Raw genomic sequence first — 20743 nt, forward strand, 5'->3', positions numbered from 1 at the left:
GAGACTAATCTGATTTATGGTTTGATTAGGGGAGGATTTTTTTTTATGTTAATTTGATTTTCCAATCCATGGTCAGGGTATTTCCCTCCATTTAGTTTGTCTTCCTTTATTTATCTCAGCAGAATTTTGAGGTTTTCATTAAGCAAGTCATACATAGCCATTGACAACTAAGTCTTTTACAGCTTCGCTGCTATGGTGAATGAGATTATCTTGAATTTTATTTTTCAAATTATCGTTCAGAAAATCAACTCTTTTTTTCTTTGATGTTTTTGTTCTTGATGTTAACACAGGTATACATCATGTAACCACCACCACAATCAGGATACAAAACAGTTTCTTCACCCCTGAAAACTCCCTTGTGCCATCCCTTTTTGGTCCCTCCCACCCCTTACTTCATCCCTTGGCAATCACTGATCCTGTTCTTCATCACTAGTCTTTTTGAGACTGCCATATAAATGGAATCATACAGTATGTGTTGAGCCAGCCTTCTTTCACTAAGCCTCATACCATTGAGATTAGTCCATGTTGTGTGTATCACTAGTTTGTTCCTTTTTATTGCTGAGTACTATACTATTGTATGGATGTACCACAATTTGTTTATATATTCACCCATGGAAGGACATTTCGGTTGTTTCCAGTTTTTGGCAATTATAAATAGAGCTGATGTCAACATTTGTGGACAGTTCTGTGTGAACTTAAGTTTTCTTTTCTCTCTGGTAAATTACCTAGGAGTGGAATTGCTAGGTTGTATTGTAGATTTGTGGGTTATTGTAGGTTTATGTTTTAACTTTATAAGAAACTGCGTAACAATTTTCTAGGACTGTGCCATTTCGAATTCCCGACAGCAATGTATGAGAGTTCTAGCTCTTCTGCATCCTTTTGGTATTGTCAATATTGTCAGTATTTTTCATTTTAACCATTTTAATAGGTGTATAAGGTCCCCACGTGGTGCAGATGGTTAATGTGCTCGGCTGCTAACTGCAAAGTTAGAGGTTTGAGTCTGCTCAGAGGCATCTTGGAAGAAAGGCCTGGTGACCTACTTCCAAACAGTCAGCCATTGAAAGACCTATGGAGCACAGCTCTACTCTGACACACACGAGGTCACCATGAGTTGGAGTTGACTCAACGGTAACTATTAGGAATGACTGTGATGTTGAGCCTCTTTCATGTGATCATTTGCCGTTCTTAAATCCTCTTCAGTAAAGTGTTCAGATCTTTTGCCCATTTTGAAATTGGGTTGTTTGTTCTCTTATTGAGTTTAGAGAGTTCTTTATATACTTGGATACAAGGCGTTTGTCAGATACGTGATTTGCAAATATTTTCTACTAGTCTATAACTTGTCTTTTCAGTCTCTAAACAGTATCCTTTACAGAGCAAATGTTTTTAATTTTGATGAGGTCCAGTTTTTCAGTTTTCTTCTTTTATGGGTCATATATTTGTTGCCCTGTCTTAGACCTTACCTAATGCCCCAGGTCATGGAGATTTTCTCCTGTGTTTTCTTTGAAAAGTTGTATAGTTTGGGGTTTTACATTTGCATAAAAAATCTGTTTTGAGTTCATTTTTATATGAGGTATGAGGTTTAGGTCAAGGTTTTTTGTTTTGCATGAGGATGACAGTTTCTCCAATACCATTTGATGAAAAGACTATCCATTCTCCATTGAATTACCTTTGCACCTACTTGTGTAGGTCTGTTTCTAGAATTTCTATTCCATTGATCTTTATGTCTATCCTTTATGCTTAATATTCCTACTTAGTAATGGCCATCACAGTAGCAGGAATAAGGATTTGTATTTACATAGCTTCTTAAAGAGGTCAAAATGCTTATCAGACAACATTTTGTCATTTTGTTGATATTCATTGTGTATTTCTCCAGAAATTAAATATTTCATAACTCATATGACTCAACGGCACTGGGTTTTTTTTTTATGAACTTCATTGTGTGGATGATTTTGGGATTTTCTACACAGGCAATCACATTGTCTGTGAATAGAGACACTTTTATTTCTTCCTTTCCAGCCTTCCTTGTTTTACATCTAAGGGGAAAGCCATAAATTAAGTTTTTCACCATTAATTATCACAGTAGCAGTAGGTTTATTATGGATGCCTTTTGCCAGGTTGAGTAAGGTAACTTGTATTTCTAGTTTGTTGCTTTTTTTTTTTTAATAATGAAAAGACGTTATGTTGTCAGATGTGTTTTCTGAATCAACACTGATACGATCGTGTGGCTTTCTTCTGTATATATGGTTGGTTACATAAATTGCTTTTTAAAATATTGAGCCAGCTTTGTAATCCCACAATAAAGCCGACTTGGTCATGGTACATTTTTCTTTTTATATACAGGCAGTCTCCGGGTTATGAGTGCGCGACTTGCGTACAACCCGTAGTTACGAACCAACCCCTGGAAAGCCTATTAAAAATTTGCGGTACTGTATTTTTACACCAAGAATGCATACCTTCTGCATTTGTTTGCTGGCCATGCCCTCCCCTCCTTCCCTCTCCCCTAGCTCCCCAACCCCCCCAGGCAAGGCACAGCCATGCCAATCTTCTTGCACATGTTGCTGTAAAAACAAAACTTAGCATAGAGTGCTTACAAAACACCTGAGGCAGGGGGTGCAGCCAGCAGACAAATGCAGAAGGGATGCATTATTTGCTTAAAAATACAGTACAAACAATGGTTCGTAATAACAAATGGGTGCTGCTTTGTGATATGCATCAAAACATTATTATTATTACTGTAACAGAGAAAATATTGAAGTTGTCAAGGATTTCTCTTTACTTGGATCCACAGTCAACACCCATGGAAGCAGCAGTCAAGACATCAAGTGACATATTGCATTTGGTAAATCTGCTGCAGAAGATCTCATTAAGTATTGAAAAGCAAAGTTGTCACTTTGAGGACTAAAGTGCACCTGGCCCAAGCCATGGTATCTTCAGTTGCGTCACATACATGCGAAAGCTGGACAATGAAAATGGAAAACCAAAGAATTGATGCCTTTGAGTTATGGTGTTGGTGAAGAATATTGAATATACCATAGACTGCCAGAAGAACGAACAAGTCTGTCTTGAGAGAAGTACAGCCAGAGTGTCCCTTGGAAGCAAGGGTGACAAGACTTCGTCTCACATACTTTGGACATGTTATCAGGAGGGACCAGTCCCTGGAGAAGATGATCATGTGTGGTGAAGTAGAGGGTCCCTGAAAAAGAGGAATACCCTCAACGAGATGGATTGACATAGTGGCTGCAACAGCGGACTCAAACATAGCAATGATAGTGAAGATGGGGCACAGGACGGGGCAGTGTTTTGTTCTGTTGCACACAGGTCACTATGACTCTGAGCCATCTTGATGACACCTAACAACAACAAAGATGTTTTAGTGTATCTGAAAATGTTTCTTTAAGGTTTTTTATGCATAGAAAAGTACACTATATACTGTATTCTAAGTCAAACATTTGACTAATTGATGTTAAATACAAACCATACCTAACTGTACTGTTTTCAACCCTAACACAGACTTAGGAATGGAACTCGTTTGTAATCCAGGAGCTGCCTGTGTTGCTAGATTTGATTTGCTGATATTTTGTCTGTGTTCTTGAGGTATATAGGTCTATAGTTTTTCCGTCATTGTCTCTATCTGGTTTTGGTATCAGGGTAATGGTGGCCTCATAAAATGTGTTGGAAAGTGCCCTCTTTTATTTTCTGCCAGAGATTGTATAAAGTTGATGTTATTTCTTCCTTAAATGGTAGAATTTGGCAGTGAAACCATATGAGCCTGGGGATTTCTTTTTTGTAAGGTTTTAAACTTCAAATTCAATTTCTTTCATATATAGAGAGAAAGCTATTGAGGCTATTTCATCTTGGATGAGTTTGGGTAGCTGGTGGTTTTAAAAGAATTGAAATATTTCATCTATGTTTTATTTTACACATAGAATTATTCATAGTAATCCCTTATCCTTTTAATGTCTGTTAGGTCTATAGTAATATCTTCTCTTTCATACCCATTATTGATAATTTGTGTTTGTTCTCGCTCTTGTTCTGCCTTTGTCAGTCTTGTTACAGGTTTAGTCAATTTTATCAAAACCAGCTTTTGGTTTGATTTTTTTTTTTCCTACTTTGTTTCTGTTTTTAATTTCATTTATTTCTAGGATTTTTGTTTTGTTTTTGTCCTTTCCTTTCCTCCTTTTGGTTTGGGTTTATTTTGCTCTTCTTTTTCTAGTTTCTTGATGTGGAACTGAGATCATTGATTCAAGATCTTTCTTCTTTCCTGTTATAAGTACTTTTCAAAAACAGCCGCAGCACTATATCGACAGGGAACTGCCAGAAATTCAGGCCGGTTTCAGAAGAGGACGTGAAACCAGGGATATCATTGCTGATGTCAGATGAATCCTGGCTGAAAGCAGAGACTATCAGAAGGATGTTTGCCTGTGTTTTATTGACTGTGCAAAGGCATTCAACTGTGTGGATCATAACAAATTATGGATAACATTGCGAAGAATGGGAATTCCAGAACACTTAATTGTGCTTATGAGGAACCTGTACATAGATCAAGAGGCAGTTGTTTGGACAGAACAAGGGGATACTGATTGGTTTAAAGTCAGGAAAGTGTGCATCAGGGGTGTATCCTTTCAGCATACCTATTCAGTCTGTATGCTGAACGAATAATCTGAGAAGCTGGACTATATGAAGTAGAATGGGGCATCAGGATTGGAGGAAGACTCATTAACAGCCTGCGTTATGCAGATGACACAACCTTCCTTGCTGAAAGTGAAGAGAACTTGAAGCACTTACTAATGAAGATCAAAGACCACAGCCTTCAGAATGGATTGCACCTCAACATAAAGAAAACAAAAATCCTCACAACTGGACCAATGAGCAACATCCTGATAAGTGGAGAAAAGATTGAAGTTGTCAAGGATTTCATTTTACTTGGATCCACAATCAACAGCCATGGAAGCAGCAGTCAAGAAATCGAGTGATGCATTGCATTGGGTAAAGAGACCTCTTTAAAGTGTTGAAAAGCAAAGATGTTACCTTGAAGACTAAGGTGCACGTGAGCCAAGCCATGGTATTTTCAGTTGCATCATACGCATGTGAAAGCTGGACAGTGAATAAGGAAGACCAAAGAAAAATTGACGCCTTTGAATTGTGGTGTTGGTGAAGATTGTTGAATATGCCATGGACTGCCAAAAGAATGAAGCAATCTGTCTTGGAAGAAGTGCAACCAGAATGTTCCTCAGAAGCAAGGATGGTGAGACTGCATTTTACGTACTTTGGACATGTTGTCAGGAGGGATCAGTCCCTGCAGGTCGTCATGCTTGGCAAAGTACAGGGTCAGAGGAAAAGAGGAAGACCCTCAATGAGGTGGATTGACACGGTGGCTGCAACAAGAAGCTCAAGCATAACGATTGTAAGGATGGCGCAGGACCGGGCAGTGTTTCATTCTGTTGTGCATAGGGTTGCTATGAGTCGGAACCAACTCGACGGCACCTAACAACAAGTACTACAAATTTCCCTTTAAGTGCTGCTTTAGCTGCATACCACAGATTTTGTAGTGTTGTATATTTATTTTCATTCAGTTCAAAATATTTTCTAATTTCCCTTGGGATGTTCTCCTTGACCCTTGGATTATTTAGGAGTATATTGTTTATTTCCAAGTGACTGGAGATATTTCTGTTATCTTTCTGTTACTGATTTGTAGTATAATTCTAGTATGGTCAGAAAATACACTTCATACGATTTTAATTCCCCTGCATTTAAGATTTATTTTATAACCCCGAATATTGTATATGTTGGTGAGTGTTCCATGAACATTGGAAAAAAAAAAATTCTGCTGTCGTTGCATTCAGTGCTCTGCAAATGTCAGTGAGATCGCTTGGTTGATGCTGTTGTTTAGATCTTCTATATCTTTGCTGATTTTTTATTAGTTCTATCTAAAACCGTGAGAGGAGTTTTGAAGTCTCCAACTGTAGTTGTAAATTTTTCTATTGTTCCTTTCATTTGGATCACTTTTTGCTTTGTGTTTTTTGAATCCTTGTTGTTAGATGCATATACATTTATTGTTATGTCTTCTTGGTAACATAACACTTTTATCAAACTGCTTTTTCCTCTGTATCCCTAATAATTTTCTTTACTTCGAAAAGTCTACTTTTCCTTATATTAGTATAACCACTCTAGTTTTCTTTTGACTCATGTTCGAATGGTATATCTTTTTTCATTCTTTTACTTTTAAACTCTATCTTCTGAATTGAGATTCTCTTAGACAGTGTACAGTTGGGCTTTTTTTTTTTTTTTAATTATTCAAACCTCTTTATTGTACTTGCTGTGTTTAGATCATTTACATTTATTGTAATTTTCGATATGTTAGGATTGAGTGTACCTTTTCATTATCTGATTTCTGTTCATTCCCTCTGTTTTTATCTTCTCTTTCCCCTTTCCTGCCTTGTTTTAAGTTATTTGAACTTTTTTTAAGATTACATTTTAATTTATCCATTGTATTTTTGATATATATCTTTGTATAATTTTTTTAGTGATTTCTATAATCAAGAATTTACCACTTCTGTTGGAATGTAGAAACCTTGCCACCTTATAGGTTTCTTTTCTCTCTCCCCTTTATGCTCCATTTGTCTTACATATTACATCCACATTCATTGGAAAAATCCATCAGATGATATTATCTTATTTTCTACCATCAAACGTATTTTAAGGAACTTGAAAGCCTAGGCTGTATATGTATCCAGATATTTCCCATTTCCGCTGCTCTTACTTCGTGCTCAACGTTCCACATTTCCTCCTGGTATCATTTCATTTTTCTTTGGAGAACTTTCTTTAGTAGTTCTTTTAAAGCAAGGCTTCTTAGTTTTCCTTCATTTGAGAATTCTTTATCTTCATTCCTAAATGATATCTTCTGCTGGCTATTTAATTCTGGCTTGATAGTTTCTTTCTTTTAGCACTTTCAAAAATGCTGTCCTACTCTCCTTTGGCCTCAGTGGTTTCAGATGAGAAATCCAAAAACCAAAAGCCAAACCTGTTGCCATTGAATTGATACCAACTCATAGCGACCCTCTAGAAATCCAGAGTCATTCAAATCATCATCCCCTTGTAGGTAATGCATCATTTTTCCTTTGTCTTCAACAAGTTTGATTATGATGTGTTTGGGTGTGGATTTCTTTTGTTAATCTTACTTGTGATTTGCTCAGCTTTTTGAATCTCTAGGTTAATGTCTTTCATCACACTTGGGATATTTTTGCCATGATTTCATCAAATACTTTTTCATCTATTTGTTCTCTGTTTTTGGTTTCTGGAGCCCCACTGGTGCAAATCTTTTGTTATTGTTCCACAGGTCCCTGAGGCTGTTATTTCTTTCTCAATCTTTTTTGCTCCATTGTCCAGAGAATAATGTCTATTGCTGTATTTTCAAGTTCACTGACTCTTCCCTGAGTTATCTTCATTCAGCTATTGAGCCCATCCAGTGAGGTCCTCCCCGCACACAGTTATTATAGTTTTAATTCTAAAATTTCCATTTGGTCCTTGTTTATATCTTCTATTTTATTGCTGATACATTTTACTTTAAAATCTGTTTCAAGGGTTTTAACAGTTGCTTGGTTTTACCATTTTTATTATGGCACTTTAAAGTTTTTGTCATATAATTCCAACGTCTGTCATCTTATTGTTGTCTTCTGTTGATTGTCTTTTCTTATGCATGTTGAAGTTTTTATTTTCATTGTATATCAAGTAATTTTTTAATTTTATTCTGAACATTTTTATTATTACATCATGGGTCTCTGGGTCTTGTTTAAATTCTACAGAAAATGTTGGCATTTCCGTTTTAACAAGTATTTGATCTGGTTAGGGTTCCGGCTGCAGGTTGGAACTGTAGCTTTAATGTCAGGTCAGTTTCAAGGTATTTGCAGTGCTATTTGGACCTATCTTAGAAGTGTGTATCACCCAGGCATCATTTTGGGACCTGGGCATAGGTTTATCTGTTAGCTCAATTCCCCATGTCTTTGGTATGCTAATTAGGATCACAGGTTGTAATAAGCCCAGAATTTCATAAACAGTTTTATAGAGTTGCTTTCCCAAGTACTAGGGAGAACAGAGAACAGGAAAAGAGTTTTGGCCATAGGCTCCTGTTGCGGGCTGCTGTCATTACCATCACTGCCACCATAGAACTGCCTGCAGCCTGGGGCACAAGAGAAGAGAGGAAAAGGAAAGAAAAGAACCTGAGGGATTTCCTCTTCTCCCTCTGAGTTTGAGGAGTTCCCTTTCCCACTCCTGGAGTCAGGCTCCCTAAAGCTCTCTCTGCCCCACAGTACTCACTTCTGGGTTTGGGGATTTGTTGAGTTTGAGCTGTGGGAAAAAGTGGTAAACACATCAGTTTGGTGGTGCTTTCCAGCCCACCTGTTGTGTTTACTTTTTCAGCATTCTCACATAGCTGTGATATGCATTCTCCCACGTTTTATAGTTGCATTCAAAGGGAGAGAAAGAGTGCAACCTCTGAAGGGGAGATAATTTTAAAATTCTGTTTTCTAATTAATCCTCATATACAGGACAACAGTTGAAGTTGTTAAGAGTTCAGTTAAGTGGCCAAATTACATGGTTTTCAATTAATTCTTTTGGCTTTGTTTCTGCCTATATTTATGTCAGCTGCACATAATGCTATTTTGGTCTCTTCCTTTGATCACATAATTCTCACTCTATTCTTCCATTTGTACCTTTTAACGAGGCTAATGGGTGAAAGTGGTCTTGTCATTTCTTTGCAGCTGATGGAGTGATTTCCTTGAAGCACAGCTTCTGTACACAATTGCAGGGCTAGTGGGGGCGGTGAGCCTGGGTATAGCTCAGCTGAGCTGTATGAGGTCCAGTTCTGAGAAAAGTCGGGTGGGAATCCTCACTGAAGACCCGTGAGGGCAACTGCAGTATGTGTTTCTGCTTACTTCGGGCATAATTGAACTGTAGCTGACATTTCTCAGCAGCAGCCTTTTGAACTCATTGAATTGGGTGTAATTTCAGAACAGATTTGCATGCAGCTCTTTTAAAATGCAGATGTTTGGAGAAATCTCACCTGAAGCAGTTGAGCTGCAGCTGCTGTCTGGCACACTCCAGAAGTGGGATAGGGTCTCAGTGGAGGTGCAAACTCACCCATATGTCATTCAGAGTCCACATTAAGGCGTGATTACTCTTGTGCCCTTCCTCTCAGCCTAAGTGACTGGTTAAGAAATGTTCAACCCCTTCTCAAGAGCTAGAGATGATAATCTAGACTTGGTTGCTGTGATCTAGTTAAAAGACACAGTGCATTTGAGCAGTGGGGTCAGTGGAGGCCAGCCAGGTTTCAGCTTTGTGATGGGGACAGAGTCAGGCTCCACATGAACTGCTGAAACAGCCTGTTAATCTGAATTATGGTGTTGGCAAAGAACACTGAATATACCATGGACTTTGAGAAGAATGAACAAATCTGCCTTGGAAGAAGTACAGCCAGAATGCTCCTTAGAATTGAGGAAGACAAGGCTTTGTCTTGTTTACTTTGGAGATGTTATCAGGAAGGACCAATCCCTGGAGAAGGACATCATACTTGGTAGAGGGTCCGCGAAAAAGAGGGAGACCCTCATCGAAATGGATTGACACAGTGGCTGCAACAGTGGGCTGAAACATAACCTACTACTGTAAGCATGGTACAGGACGAGCAGCGTCTCCTTCTGTTATACATGGGGTCATCGTGAGTCAGAACCAACTCGACAGCACTTAACAACATAAAACACATTACATGCTTGCCACACAAGGTGAGGCTGTTCAGAAGAATAAATGAGAAAATGTATATGAAACTGTAAAATGTAAAGTACCACACCAGTCTTTATTAAAAATTTTTAAGCAACAAAGATAAAAATGAGACATGAATGGTGAATTAAGTGGTGGTTAAAAAAAATTTTGTTGTTGTTATTAGGTGCTATCAAGTCGATTCTGACTTATAAAGACCCCACTGAAAAGAACTGCCCCATAGGGTTTTCTTGGTTGTAACCTTTATGGGGCAGATTGCCAGGTCTTTCTCCCATGGAGCCATTGGGTGGGCATAGATCGCCATCCTTTTGGTTAACAGCTGAGCACTTAAGCATTTATGCCACCGGGGCTCAAGTTTAGTACTGGAATCAAAGATTAATCCTAACCCTGCAGGACGTGGACTTGAGGGGCTGAGTTAGGAGCTGAAAACCCTTTGGCTAGAAGTGCCTGGACTGGCTCGACACCCTTCAGGCCCCTGGCAGCCCCAGGAGTTCATGATTGTGCACATTAGTGCCTGAGAATCAGGGATGCCTAAGTGTTATTCCTCATCTCGCCCACGACAGTGGTGATTAGCAACGCAGGCTTCCCAGGATACCTGGGAAGAGGGTGGACCCTGGTTTGGTTGTCAGTGTTCTTTCTCCCAGGCTCCCCAAACCCCAGATCTCAGTCCTGCTCTCCATGTAAAAGAGGTTATGTTGGGCTAAGGCACCAAAGGACCCAGGTTTCCAATTAATAGCCTGACCCACAAGGTCCTGGCTGTGCTTTAACTAGAAAGCCTGGTGTTCTGGAACACAGACACCCCTGAGGAACCATGAGAAGCGGCACTTCACCCTGACCTGGCATATTTCCAGTCCCGAAGGGCTCCATTACGTCCACCTCCAAGGTTCACCTCCATCTCCATGGGCTGTAGTGTCCTGGGGGATGGGCACTAACTCCTAGCATGCTTCCTGTGCCATAGGCAACTGAAGCACACATGGACCTGAGACTCAGGGTGCCTGGCCAACAAGCATGAGCAGAGACAGGCCATATGACCACTCTGTCTTCCCTCCCTTGCAGATCACCTCCAACGAGAAGCACCTGGAAAGCCTTAAGAATGCAGGTAGCCTCTTGCAGGCTCTGGAGCAGCTGGCCCCAGCGGGCAGGTAAGTGAGGCCCAGGAGGGGCAGTGCAGAGTCCAACCGGGGTCTCACCCATTCTTTCCTCCCTCCACATTCCCTTTCCAAGGACCACCACCTTCCAGTCTATCACTGCCCATGGAGATTCCTCCTAGCCCACCTCTCTGCTCCACTGCTGCTCCCCCAACCCTGGGAGAAGTACCCAACTCCTAAGGGGGTACCTGAGTTTCACTGTGTGTGTAAGACACGGAGTGGTGACTAGCATTTCTTGGTACTTCCTGTTTTCAAAAATAGATTAAAAACCAAGGGATTTTGTGAAAAGTGCTTCCTGGTGTGTTTGGGGTTTGTGTGTGTGTGTGGTTTTTTAAAAATTATTATTTCTTTTTTTTTATTATTATTGGAATTGGATCAATTGACTGGGCCACTGTGACCTTGGAATTAAGTATGAGGATGGCATGATCCATTTGCAAGAATCTGTACATTTTTTAAATTTATTGTGGCAAAAAATATTGTCTTAGTTATGTTGTGCTGCTATAATACACATACTGCAAGTGGATGGTTTTAACAGAGATTTATTCTTTCACAGCTTAAGAGGCTAGAAGTCCAAATTCAGAGCACCAGCTCTAGGGTGAGCCTTTCTCTCTCTGTCGGCTCTGGGGGAAGGTCCTTGTCATCAATCTTCCCCTGATCTAGAACCCTCTCAGCTTAGGGACCCCAGATCCAAAGGACACACTCACTTCCTGGCTCTTCTTTTTTGGTGATGGGAGGTCCCTAACTCTCTGCTCACTCCTCTCTTCTTTTATCTCTTGTAAGATAAAAGGTTATAGAAGCCACACTGCAGGGAAACTCCCTTTGCACCAGATTGGGGCTGTGACCTGAGTAAGGGTGTTGGATCCCACCCTAATCCTTTTTAACAGAACCTAATCTTGCCTCAGTGACCACAGGCAGAGATTAGGATTTACAACACATAAGAAAATTACATCAAATCACAAAATGGAAGACAACCACACAATATTGGAAATCATGGCCTAGCCAAGTTGATGCATATTTTTGGGGGACACAATTCAATCCATGACAAATATGTATAGCATAAAATTTGCCATTTTGACCATTTTTAAGTGTACAGCTCAGTGGCATTAGTTATACCCACAATGTTGTACGACTAACAATGCTGTTTATTTCCAAAACTTCATCACCCCAAACAGAAGCCCTGTTCCCCTTAAGCGATAATTTGCCATCTCACCATCCCCCTTAGCCCCTGGTATGTTCTACTTTCTACCTCTACGTTTTTTGCCAATTGTAGATACTTCGCAGAAGTGGGATTGTAAAATATTTTGGTTCAGTTTCATAACATGGAAGAATCTGGAAGGCATTATGCTGAGTGAAATTAGTCAGTTGCAAAAGGATAAATATTGTATAAGAACCACTATTATAAGAACTCGAGAAATAGTTTAAACAGAGAAGAAAATATTCTTTGATGGTTACGAGGGGGGGAGGGAGGGAGGGTGGAAGAGGGGCATTCACTAATTAGATAGTAGATAAGAACTACTTTAGGTGAAGGGAAAGACAACACCACAATACAGGCGAGGTCAGCACAACTGGACTAACCAAAAGCAAAGAAGTTTCCTGAATAAATGGAATGGTTCGAAGGCCAGCATAGCAGGGGCGGGGGTTTGGGGACCATTGTTTCAGGGGACATCTAAGTCAGTTGGCATAATAAAATCTATTAAGAAAACATTCTGCATCCCACTTTGAAGAGTGGCATCTGGGGTCTTAAACGCTAGCAAGCAGCCATCTAAGATGCATCAATTGGTCTCAACCCACCTGAATCAAAGGAGAATGAAGAACACCAAGGACACAAGGTAATTACAAGCCCAAGAGACAGAAGGGGCCACACATACCAGAGACTACATCAGCCTGAGACCAGAAGAACTAGATGGTGCCTGGCTACAACGGATGACTGTCCTGACAGGGAACACAACAGAGAACCCCTGAGGGAGCAGGAGAGCAGTGGGATGCAGACCCCAAATTCTCGTAAAAAGACCAGACTTAATGGTCTGACTGAGACTGGAAGGACCCCGGTGGTCATGGCTCCCAGACCTTCTGTTGGCCCAGGACAGGAACCATTCCCGAAGCCAACTCTTCAGACAGGGATTGACTGGACAATGGGTTGGAGAGGGATGCTGGTGAGGAATGAGCTTCTTGGATCAGGTGGACACTTGAGACTATGTTGGCATCTCCTCCCTGGAGGGGAAATGGGAGGGTGGAGGGGGTTAGAAGCTGGCGAAATGGACAGGAAAAGAGAGAGTGGAGGGAGGGAGCGGGCTGTCTCATTAGGGAGAGAGTAATTGGGAGTGTGTAGCAAGGTGTATATGAGCTTATATGTGAGAGACTGACTTGATTTGTAAACTTTCACTTAAAGCACAATAAAAATTAAAAAACATATTTTGGTTCAAAATACATTAAAATTTTGTGTTCTGACTGATTTCACTCAGCATAGTGTTTTCAAGGCTCATCCCAGTCGTAGCATGTATCAGAACTTCATTTCTCTGTATGGCTGGGTAATATTCCATTGTAGATATAGACCACATTTTGATTATCCATTCTTCTGTTGATGGACATCTAGGTTGTTCCCACCTTTTGGCTATTGTGAATAATGCTGAAAGGAACATTGGTATACCAGTATCTGTTTAAGTGCCTGCTTTCAACTCTTTGGTGCAGAATTGCTGGGTCGTGTGATAATTCTATGTTTATCTTCTTGAAGAACCACCAAACTTTTCCACAGCAGCTGTACCATTTTACGTTCCACCAGCAACAGATGAGGGTTCCAATTTCTCAACTTCTTCACCAATGCTTGTTTGGTTTTGTTTTTTTTAATTTTGTTTTGTTTTAGATAATAACCATCCTACTGAGTATGAAGCAGCATCTCATTGTGCTTTTGATTTGCATTTCCGTAGTCACTAATGATATTGACCATCTGCTGTAGAGAAATGTCTATTAAAGCAAGCCCTTTGGCCATGTTTTAAAACATTTTTATGATTGAGTTGTAAGAGTTTATTATATGTTTTAGATACAAGTCCTTTATTAGACAATGATTTGGCAAAAAGTTTCTCCTGTTCTGTGGGTTGTTTTTTCACTTCTTTTTTTCTAAATCTTATTTATTTTGTTGTTGTTGAGACTATCAGGCAAAACATGCACCAACCCAACAGTTTCAACATATATCATTTAGTGACATTGATTACATTCTTTGAGTTGGGCAACCATTCCCACCCTCTTTTTTTGAGTTGTTCCTCATTAACATAAACTCACTGCCCCCTAAGGTTCCTGTCTAATCTTTTCAGTTGCTCTTGTCAATTTGAGCCCTTATAGATACTTCTTAAAAGAGCGTACTGCTCAAGGCAAACTATTTTTTTTACTAGTTAAGCTAAACAATTGTTAGGTTTTAAAATGACTTCAGGGGATATATTTGGTTTAAGGTATAATGAATATCTCAGGGCACTAGTTTCAGGGATTTATCCACCCTTCCATGGCTCCAGAAAGTCTAGAATCCATGAGAGTTTGAAATTCTGTTCTGCATTTCTTCCTTTTGATCAGGATTCTTCTGTGGAATCTTTGATCAAAATGTGCAGTAATGGTAGCTGGACACCATCCAGTTCTGGGCTTATGGCAAAGGAGGCAGTTATTCATGGAGGCAATTAGCCACACATTTCATATCCTCTTCCCATCCCTGACTCTCCTCCCTCCTCTGTTGCCCCAGGTGAACATCCAAGGTGTGCCTTGGATGGCCTTGTGGGCTTTTAAGACTTCGGGCACTACATAGAACTAAGAGGTAGAACAGAGGCACTAAACTTGTTAGTAGGCCAATTAACTGGGATGTCCCATGAAACCATGACACTAAACTTTCAACCCAAGAAACCAAATCCCATGAGGTTTTTGGCTGGACTTTAGCAGCCTCAGCAACTCCTCTTTTTAGTCATTGTTGTAAATATATCTATCACACAGCTTTTGCTAATTCAGCTTTTTATGAGTATACAACTTATTGACAGCAATTCCAATAATCGACCATGCAAACCTACCCTTGATCAACATGATATTTCCATCACCGTTAAATTCACCTTTTCCCCCTCCCTTCCACCCCGGTAACCACTAATAAACTTTGCTCTCTATACATTTGCCCTTTCTTGTCTTTTTAAATAAGTAAAGACATACGACATTGGTCCTTTTGTGATTGACTTATTTCACTCAGCATAATGGCTTCCAGCTCCATCCATATTACAGCATGTATCAAGACTTCATTTCTCCTGCTGGCTGAGTAGTATTACATTGTACACATATACCACATTTTGTTTATCCGTTCATTTGTTTATGGGCATTTAGGCTGTTTCCAACTCTTGGCTATCGTGCATAGTGCTGCAGTGGATATTGGTGTACAAGCCTCTTTTTGAGTCTCTGCTTTCAAGTCTTATACCTAGGAGTAGAATTGTTGGGTCATATGGTAGTTCTATTTTTAATTTTTTGAGGAACTGCCACACTGTTTTCCACAACAGCTGTACCATTTTGCATTCCCACCAGCAGTGAATAAGGGTTGCAATTTCCCCACAATCCTCACCAGTATGTTATTTTCTGGGTTTTTGTTTTGTTTCATTTTGTTTTTAATCTTAACCGTGCTAGTGGGAGTGAAATGGTATCTCATTGTGGTTTTGATTTCAACTCTCTGATGGCTAATGATGCTGAGTGTCTTTTCATGTTTGGTGACCATTTGAATGTCCTACCTGGTGAAATGTCTATTCAAGTTTTTTGCCCATTTTATGACTGGGTTAATTGTCTTTTTTTTAAGTTATCGAAGTTTTATATATATATTTTGTTTATTAGATTCTTGTCAAATCTATGCTTTCGAAGATATTCACCCATCAGTAGCTTGTCTTTTCACTTCTTTGGTAAAGTCTTTTGATGGTCACAAGTTTTTTAATTTTTATGGGGTCCCATTTATTTATTTTTTCTTTTGCTTTTTGTGCTTTTGTTATTAGATAATTTATTGTTGAAAGTTAAGCCTGACAGCATTTTCCCTGCTTCTTGTTCTAAGAATTTTATGGTTTTGGTTTGTACATTTAGGTCCTTAATCCATTTTGAATTTGTTTTTGTATATCGGGTGAAGCATGGATCCTGTTTCATTTTTCTGCACGTGGAAATCCAATTTTCCCTGCACCATTTATTGAAGAGACTCTTCTTTCCCCATCGAATAGACTTAGTGCCCTTGTCAAAAATCAGTTGACCATAGATGTGTGGGTTTATTTCGGACTCTCAGTTCTATTGCATTGGTCTGTGTCGATTATACCAGTACTGGGCTGTTTTGATTACTTGAGCTGTATAGATAGTAGGTTTTAAAGTCAGGAAATGTAAGTCCTCCTACTTTGTTCTTCTCTTTCAACATTGCTTTGGCTGTTCAGGGCCTCTTGCCGTTCCAGATAAAATTGAGGATTTATTTATTTCTGTAAATCTTCTTACTTTCTTGATGGTGTCCTTCGAAGCACAGAAGTTTTTTTTTAAGCAAAGAAAGCTACATAATGATTTAAGAATACAGACATTTGCATGATGAATAGAGCATTAAAACATGCAGAAGAAAGTTTTTTAACTTGATGAAGTCCAGTTTATCTGTTTTTTCTTTTGTTTGTGATGTGGTATCATATCTAAGAACCCTTTGCCAAATACAAGATCCTGAAAGTTTACCACTAACTGTGTTTTCTTCTGCAAGTTTTATGATTTTAGATCTTATATTTAGGCCATTGATCCATTTTGAGTTAATTTTCTTAAAGGGTATGAAAGAGGTATCAAATTTAATTCTTCTGCATGTGGAAATCCAATAGTCCCAGCACCATTTGTTGAACAGACTGTTCTTTCCTCATTGAATGTAGTTGGCACTCTCGTTGAAAATCAATTGGCCATTGATGTATGGCTTTATTTCTGAGTCTCAAGTCTCTTCTGTTGGTCTATGTATCTGTCTTTTTATCAGTACTCTACTGTTTTGATTGCTGTAGCTTTGTGATAAGTTTTTAAATCAGGAAGTACAAGTCCTCCTACTTTGTTCTTCTTTTTCAAAATTGTTTTGGCTATTTGGGGCCCCTTGCAATTCTGCATGAATTTAGGCATTGGCTTTTCCATTTCTGCAAAAAGACTGTTGGAATTTTGATAGTGATGGCATTGAATCTGGAAACCCTGGTGGCGTAGTGGTTAAGTGCTACGGCTGCTAACCAAAGGGTCAGTAGTTCGAATCTGCGAGGTGCTCCTTAGAAACTCTATGGGGTAGTTCTACTCTGTCCTATAGGGTCGCTGTGAGTCAGAATTGACTCGATGGCACTGGGTTTGGTTTGGTTTTTTTTGGCATTGAATCTATGTATCACTTTGGGTAGTATTGACATCTTGACAATATCAAGTCCTCCAGTCCATGAACACAGGATGTCTTTCTATTTATTTAGATATCCTTTAATTTCTACCAGCAACGTTGTATAGTTTTCGGTGTATAAATCTTTCACCTCCTTGTTTAAATTTATTCCTAGGTATTTTATTCTTTTAGGTGCTGTTATAAGTGAAATTGTTTTCTTAATTGAGTTTGGTTTTAATTTGAAGGCAAACGTGTGGCGGGGGAGTTGTTGAGAAGGTGCATCCACAGGGAAGGCTCATCTCCACCAGCCTGTTTTGCATTAATCCTGGATTGTGCGAATGGAGGGAGGAGAAGAACTCACCACCTCCGAGGCTTTAGCTTAAGCCAGAGAAGTGGGTTCTTACCCATGGTTTTCTGTGAGGCGAGGGTGGGTGAGGCTGACTTTGATGTGAAGGGCCACTCCTCACCCCACTGGGCCACTCGTGGTATAAAAGCGTCGGGTTTGTGAAGAGCATGTGACGTCCATCCCCAGGGACCCCCTCCTCCAGCCTTGTGCAAACAGGCTTGATGAAGCCACCCTGAGCAGATACGTGCCGAAAGAGGGGAAGGGGAGATGGGGAAAACCATCTGGTCGCAGCAGTTTTGCAGACAGCTCGAGAGCCCTCCTCTCCGGGTGCCTGCTTTGTGGGGCTCCTCATCAAGCCTTTGTGCCAAAGCTAGCACACCCCCTTGCTGGGCCAGTGTGGGAGAGAGGTGGACTCAACGTATAAAAAAACAAGCTCAGTGTCCCGTGAGGCTGGTGGCCTCTCCTGCATCCACAACAATTATAGCAACTGCAACATCTACATCAGGCAGACCTAAGGTTGGGTAGGGAGTTTGTCACTGCTGTCACTGTGAAGGAGTCTCCTTTGCGCTTTGTTCAGATGGCCCAACCAGAATGAGTGGAAGGCAGCGTTCTCAGTCCCTGGGCCCTCTGGGGCTGCCCTGGTGGGCGGGATGGGCAGACTAGCCTCGACTCAGCAGGGATCAGGCGGGACCTTTGGTCAACAGAGCAGGAACGTGTAGCACCACCTCTGGCTGCAGTCTTCAGCCGCAGCCCCGTTTCACTGCAACCCATGTCTTTTATGCAGCCCTCACTCATTTATTTGGCAACAGCTCTACTTCTGGGCACTCAGGAGTGTGTCACAAGCTAATTTTATACTTCAAGGGGCATTGCTATCTGAGCGTCCTTCTTTCTTTGCTAACAGTTGTTCCAACCAACCAACCAACCAGCCAGTCGCCATGGAGTTGACTCCAACTCCTAGCAACCCCATGTGTGTCAGAGTAGAACTGCGCTCCGTAAGGTTTTCAGTGGCTGATTTTTTGGAAGTAGATTGCCAGGCCTTTCTTCCAAGGTGCCTCCAAGGTGCTTTGGAACCTCCAGTTTTTTGGTTAGCTGCCATACGTGTTAACCATTTGCACCGCCCCGGTACTCCTCCTAACAATTGTGAAGGCACGGGTTTAAATGTGTTTCAAACAATTTGCTTTGCTCTGGTAACAAAGTTTCCATATGAAGCTCTTAGTGGCACATCTGGAACCCTGGTGGCACAGTGGTTAAGAGCTTGGCTGCTAACCAAAAGGTCAGCAGTTTGAATCCACCAGCCGCTCCTTGGAAACCCTATAGGGGCAGTTCTACTCTGTCCTATAGGGTCGCTATGAGTCGGAATCAACTCGACAGCAGTGGGTTTTTTTTTCAGTTGTACATCCACACCTACGAGAATAAGAAACCCAGAGGTCCTGGCTGACTGTCCAGGAAGCAGTACTGTGGCACAGAGTGGTCAGTGTTTGGAGATGGGGTCCTGCCTGAGAGGGTCTAGGGTCTTTGTCATTTTACATAAGTTGGCTCCAGGCAGGAGCTGAGCAGGCATGCTGGGCTCTGGCTGCTGTTGGTCTGAGACATCCATACAGTCAGGGTCAGTGCTCCCAGCCAAGGTGGTTCAGATGCTGCGTGGTAGCCAGAGCCAGGTGCTCAAGCCTAGCTTAGAGGCTGGGACTGGGGTGAGGTTCTCACCTTATGGCTTGGGAGCCTGGGTTTCCTCCTTCAGCTTCCCAAGGTGATGCACATTTCAGCTGCAGGAAAGAGCTGCTCCATCAGGTACTTGGGTGCAAAAGAGGCCAGCCCCTTTGAAAGGGGTGGGGGCATTTTACCTGGAGATGCCTAGTAAGTGTTTCTACTTTGGTTTTCTCACAGTTCGTCTACCAACAGTGCAATGACTTCCTTGGCCCTGGAAATCCTCACAGCTGCTGGCCACTAAGTGAGAAGGCAGTCTGCACAGGCCCATCCTGCGACCCCAACCCTAGGCTGCACAGGCAAGGTCAGCTCCGAAATGCCGTCGGCACATCACCACCACAGCTGTCCCTTGCTAAGAGCTATATTCTGGACTTAATAAAGTCAGCTGAACCCAGAACCTTCTGGCTGAGGTGCACTCACTAACCCTGGGCCCTAGAAAACGGACGCAGAATGTTCTTCCTGGTTCCTGTGGGATGCATCTGGGAAGGCCAGGTTTGCTCTCTGTTCTCCAAAATGTCCCTGTCTGCGTGGGCTGGGCAGGCCTCCTTGGACGAGGCACCGCATTCCTCATCCGGGGCATCAGTGAGCGTCTCTCTCTGGGGAAGATCTAAGAGGCAGGATCGGGCATGCATGCTCTCTGGGCTGCGGCTGGGCTCCAGAGCAAGCCAGTGGAACTTACCTTTTAGCCTCTGTCTTCCTGCCTCTTTCCCAGCCTGGCTTTTTTTCCTTTAAGGGATAAACTGATTCCAAGAATTCTGGGGACCGCTGGGAGGGGCTCCACTGACAGGCACAGGTCATTAAAAGTTTGCCTAAAGGAATACAGAATGCTGGTGGAAAGCTGGCTTCCTGGAAGGTTTGCCTACCCCTTCCACCTTCTGGAGCCCTGGTGGCACACTTGTTAAGAGCACGGCTGCTAACGAAAAGGTCAGCAGGTCGAATCCACCAGCTCCTCCTTGGAAGCCCTATGGGGCAGTTCTAATCTGTCTTTTAGGGCCACTATGAATCAGAATCAACTCGATGGCAATGGGTTTGGTTTTCAGTTTCCTGCCTTCTACCGTGTACCCCCTTATCCCTGAAACCCACCCAGCTTCCTCATGTGCCCTCAGGGATGCCCTTAGCTCTCCTCTGTGGGAATAACCCATGAGACTATGTGGTGGGCACTGTGGAAGGATTCTGGGCTGTTGTCCTGAGGAAGGCTTCCTGGTGGATCTGGACTAAAGGGCAGTACTGAGTCCTGGAAATCTCAAGTCAGTTGAGAAGTTGAAGCCATCCCTTGGCCTTTCTCAGGCCTCAGTTTCCTTATCTGCAAAATGAAAGGGCTAGACTAGATTTGTGGGTACTAACCCCCTCCCAGCTCAAATGCTCTGTGCTTCTCAGAAGGGGGATTTGTCCCTGACAAACATTACCCCAACTCCAGGTGGGCTTCAGTGC

At 41.5% G+C, this 20743-nt stretch overlaps 1 protein-coding gene across 5 annotated transcripts in view; it reads left to right on the forward strand.

The window, feature by feature from the left end:
* The window catches only part of ULK4 (unc-51 like kinase 4), a 646083-nt gene extending 626320 nt beyond the window's left edge, over nt 1-19763 (forward strand). For 3 of the 5 annotated variants that reach the window (XM_010589908.3, XM_010589907.3, XM_023547841.2), the window contains exons 36-37: nt 10825-10910; nt 19493-19761. In XM_010589908.3, coding sequence (XP_010588210.1) covers nt 10825-10910; nt 19493-19556 — 150 coding nt within the window. In that variant the 3' untranslated portion in view covers nt 19557-19761. Of the gene's footprint in view, nt 1-10824; nt 10911-19492 lie in introns of all 5 variants that reach the window. The other 2 variants (XM_064274755.1, XM_064274756.1) reach the window with 2 other exon arrangements.
* The last annotated feature ends 980 nt before the right edge of the window (nt 19764-20743 follow it).

Source organism: Loxodonta africana, chromosome 22 (assembly GCF_030014295.1).
Source record: "Loxodonta africana isolate mLoxAfr1 chromosome 22, mLoxAfr1.hap2, whole genome shotgun sequence".
In the NCBI taxonomy this organism is placed as follows: domain Eukaryota; kingdom Metazoa; phylum Chordata; class Mammalia; order Proboscidea; family Elephantidae; genus Loxodonta; species Loxodonta africana.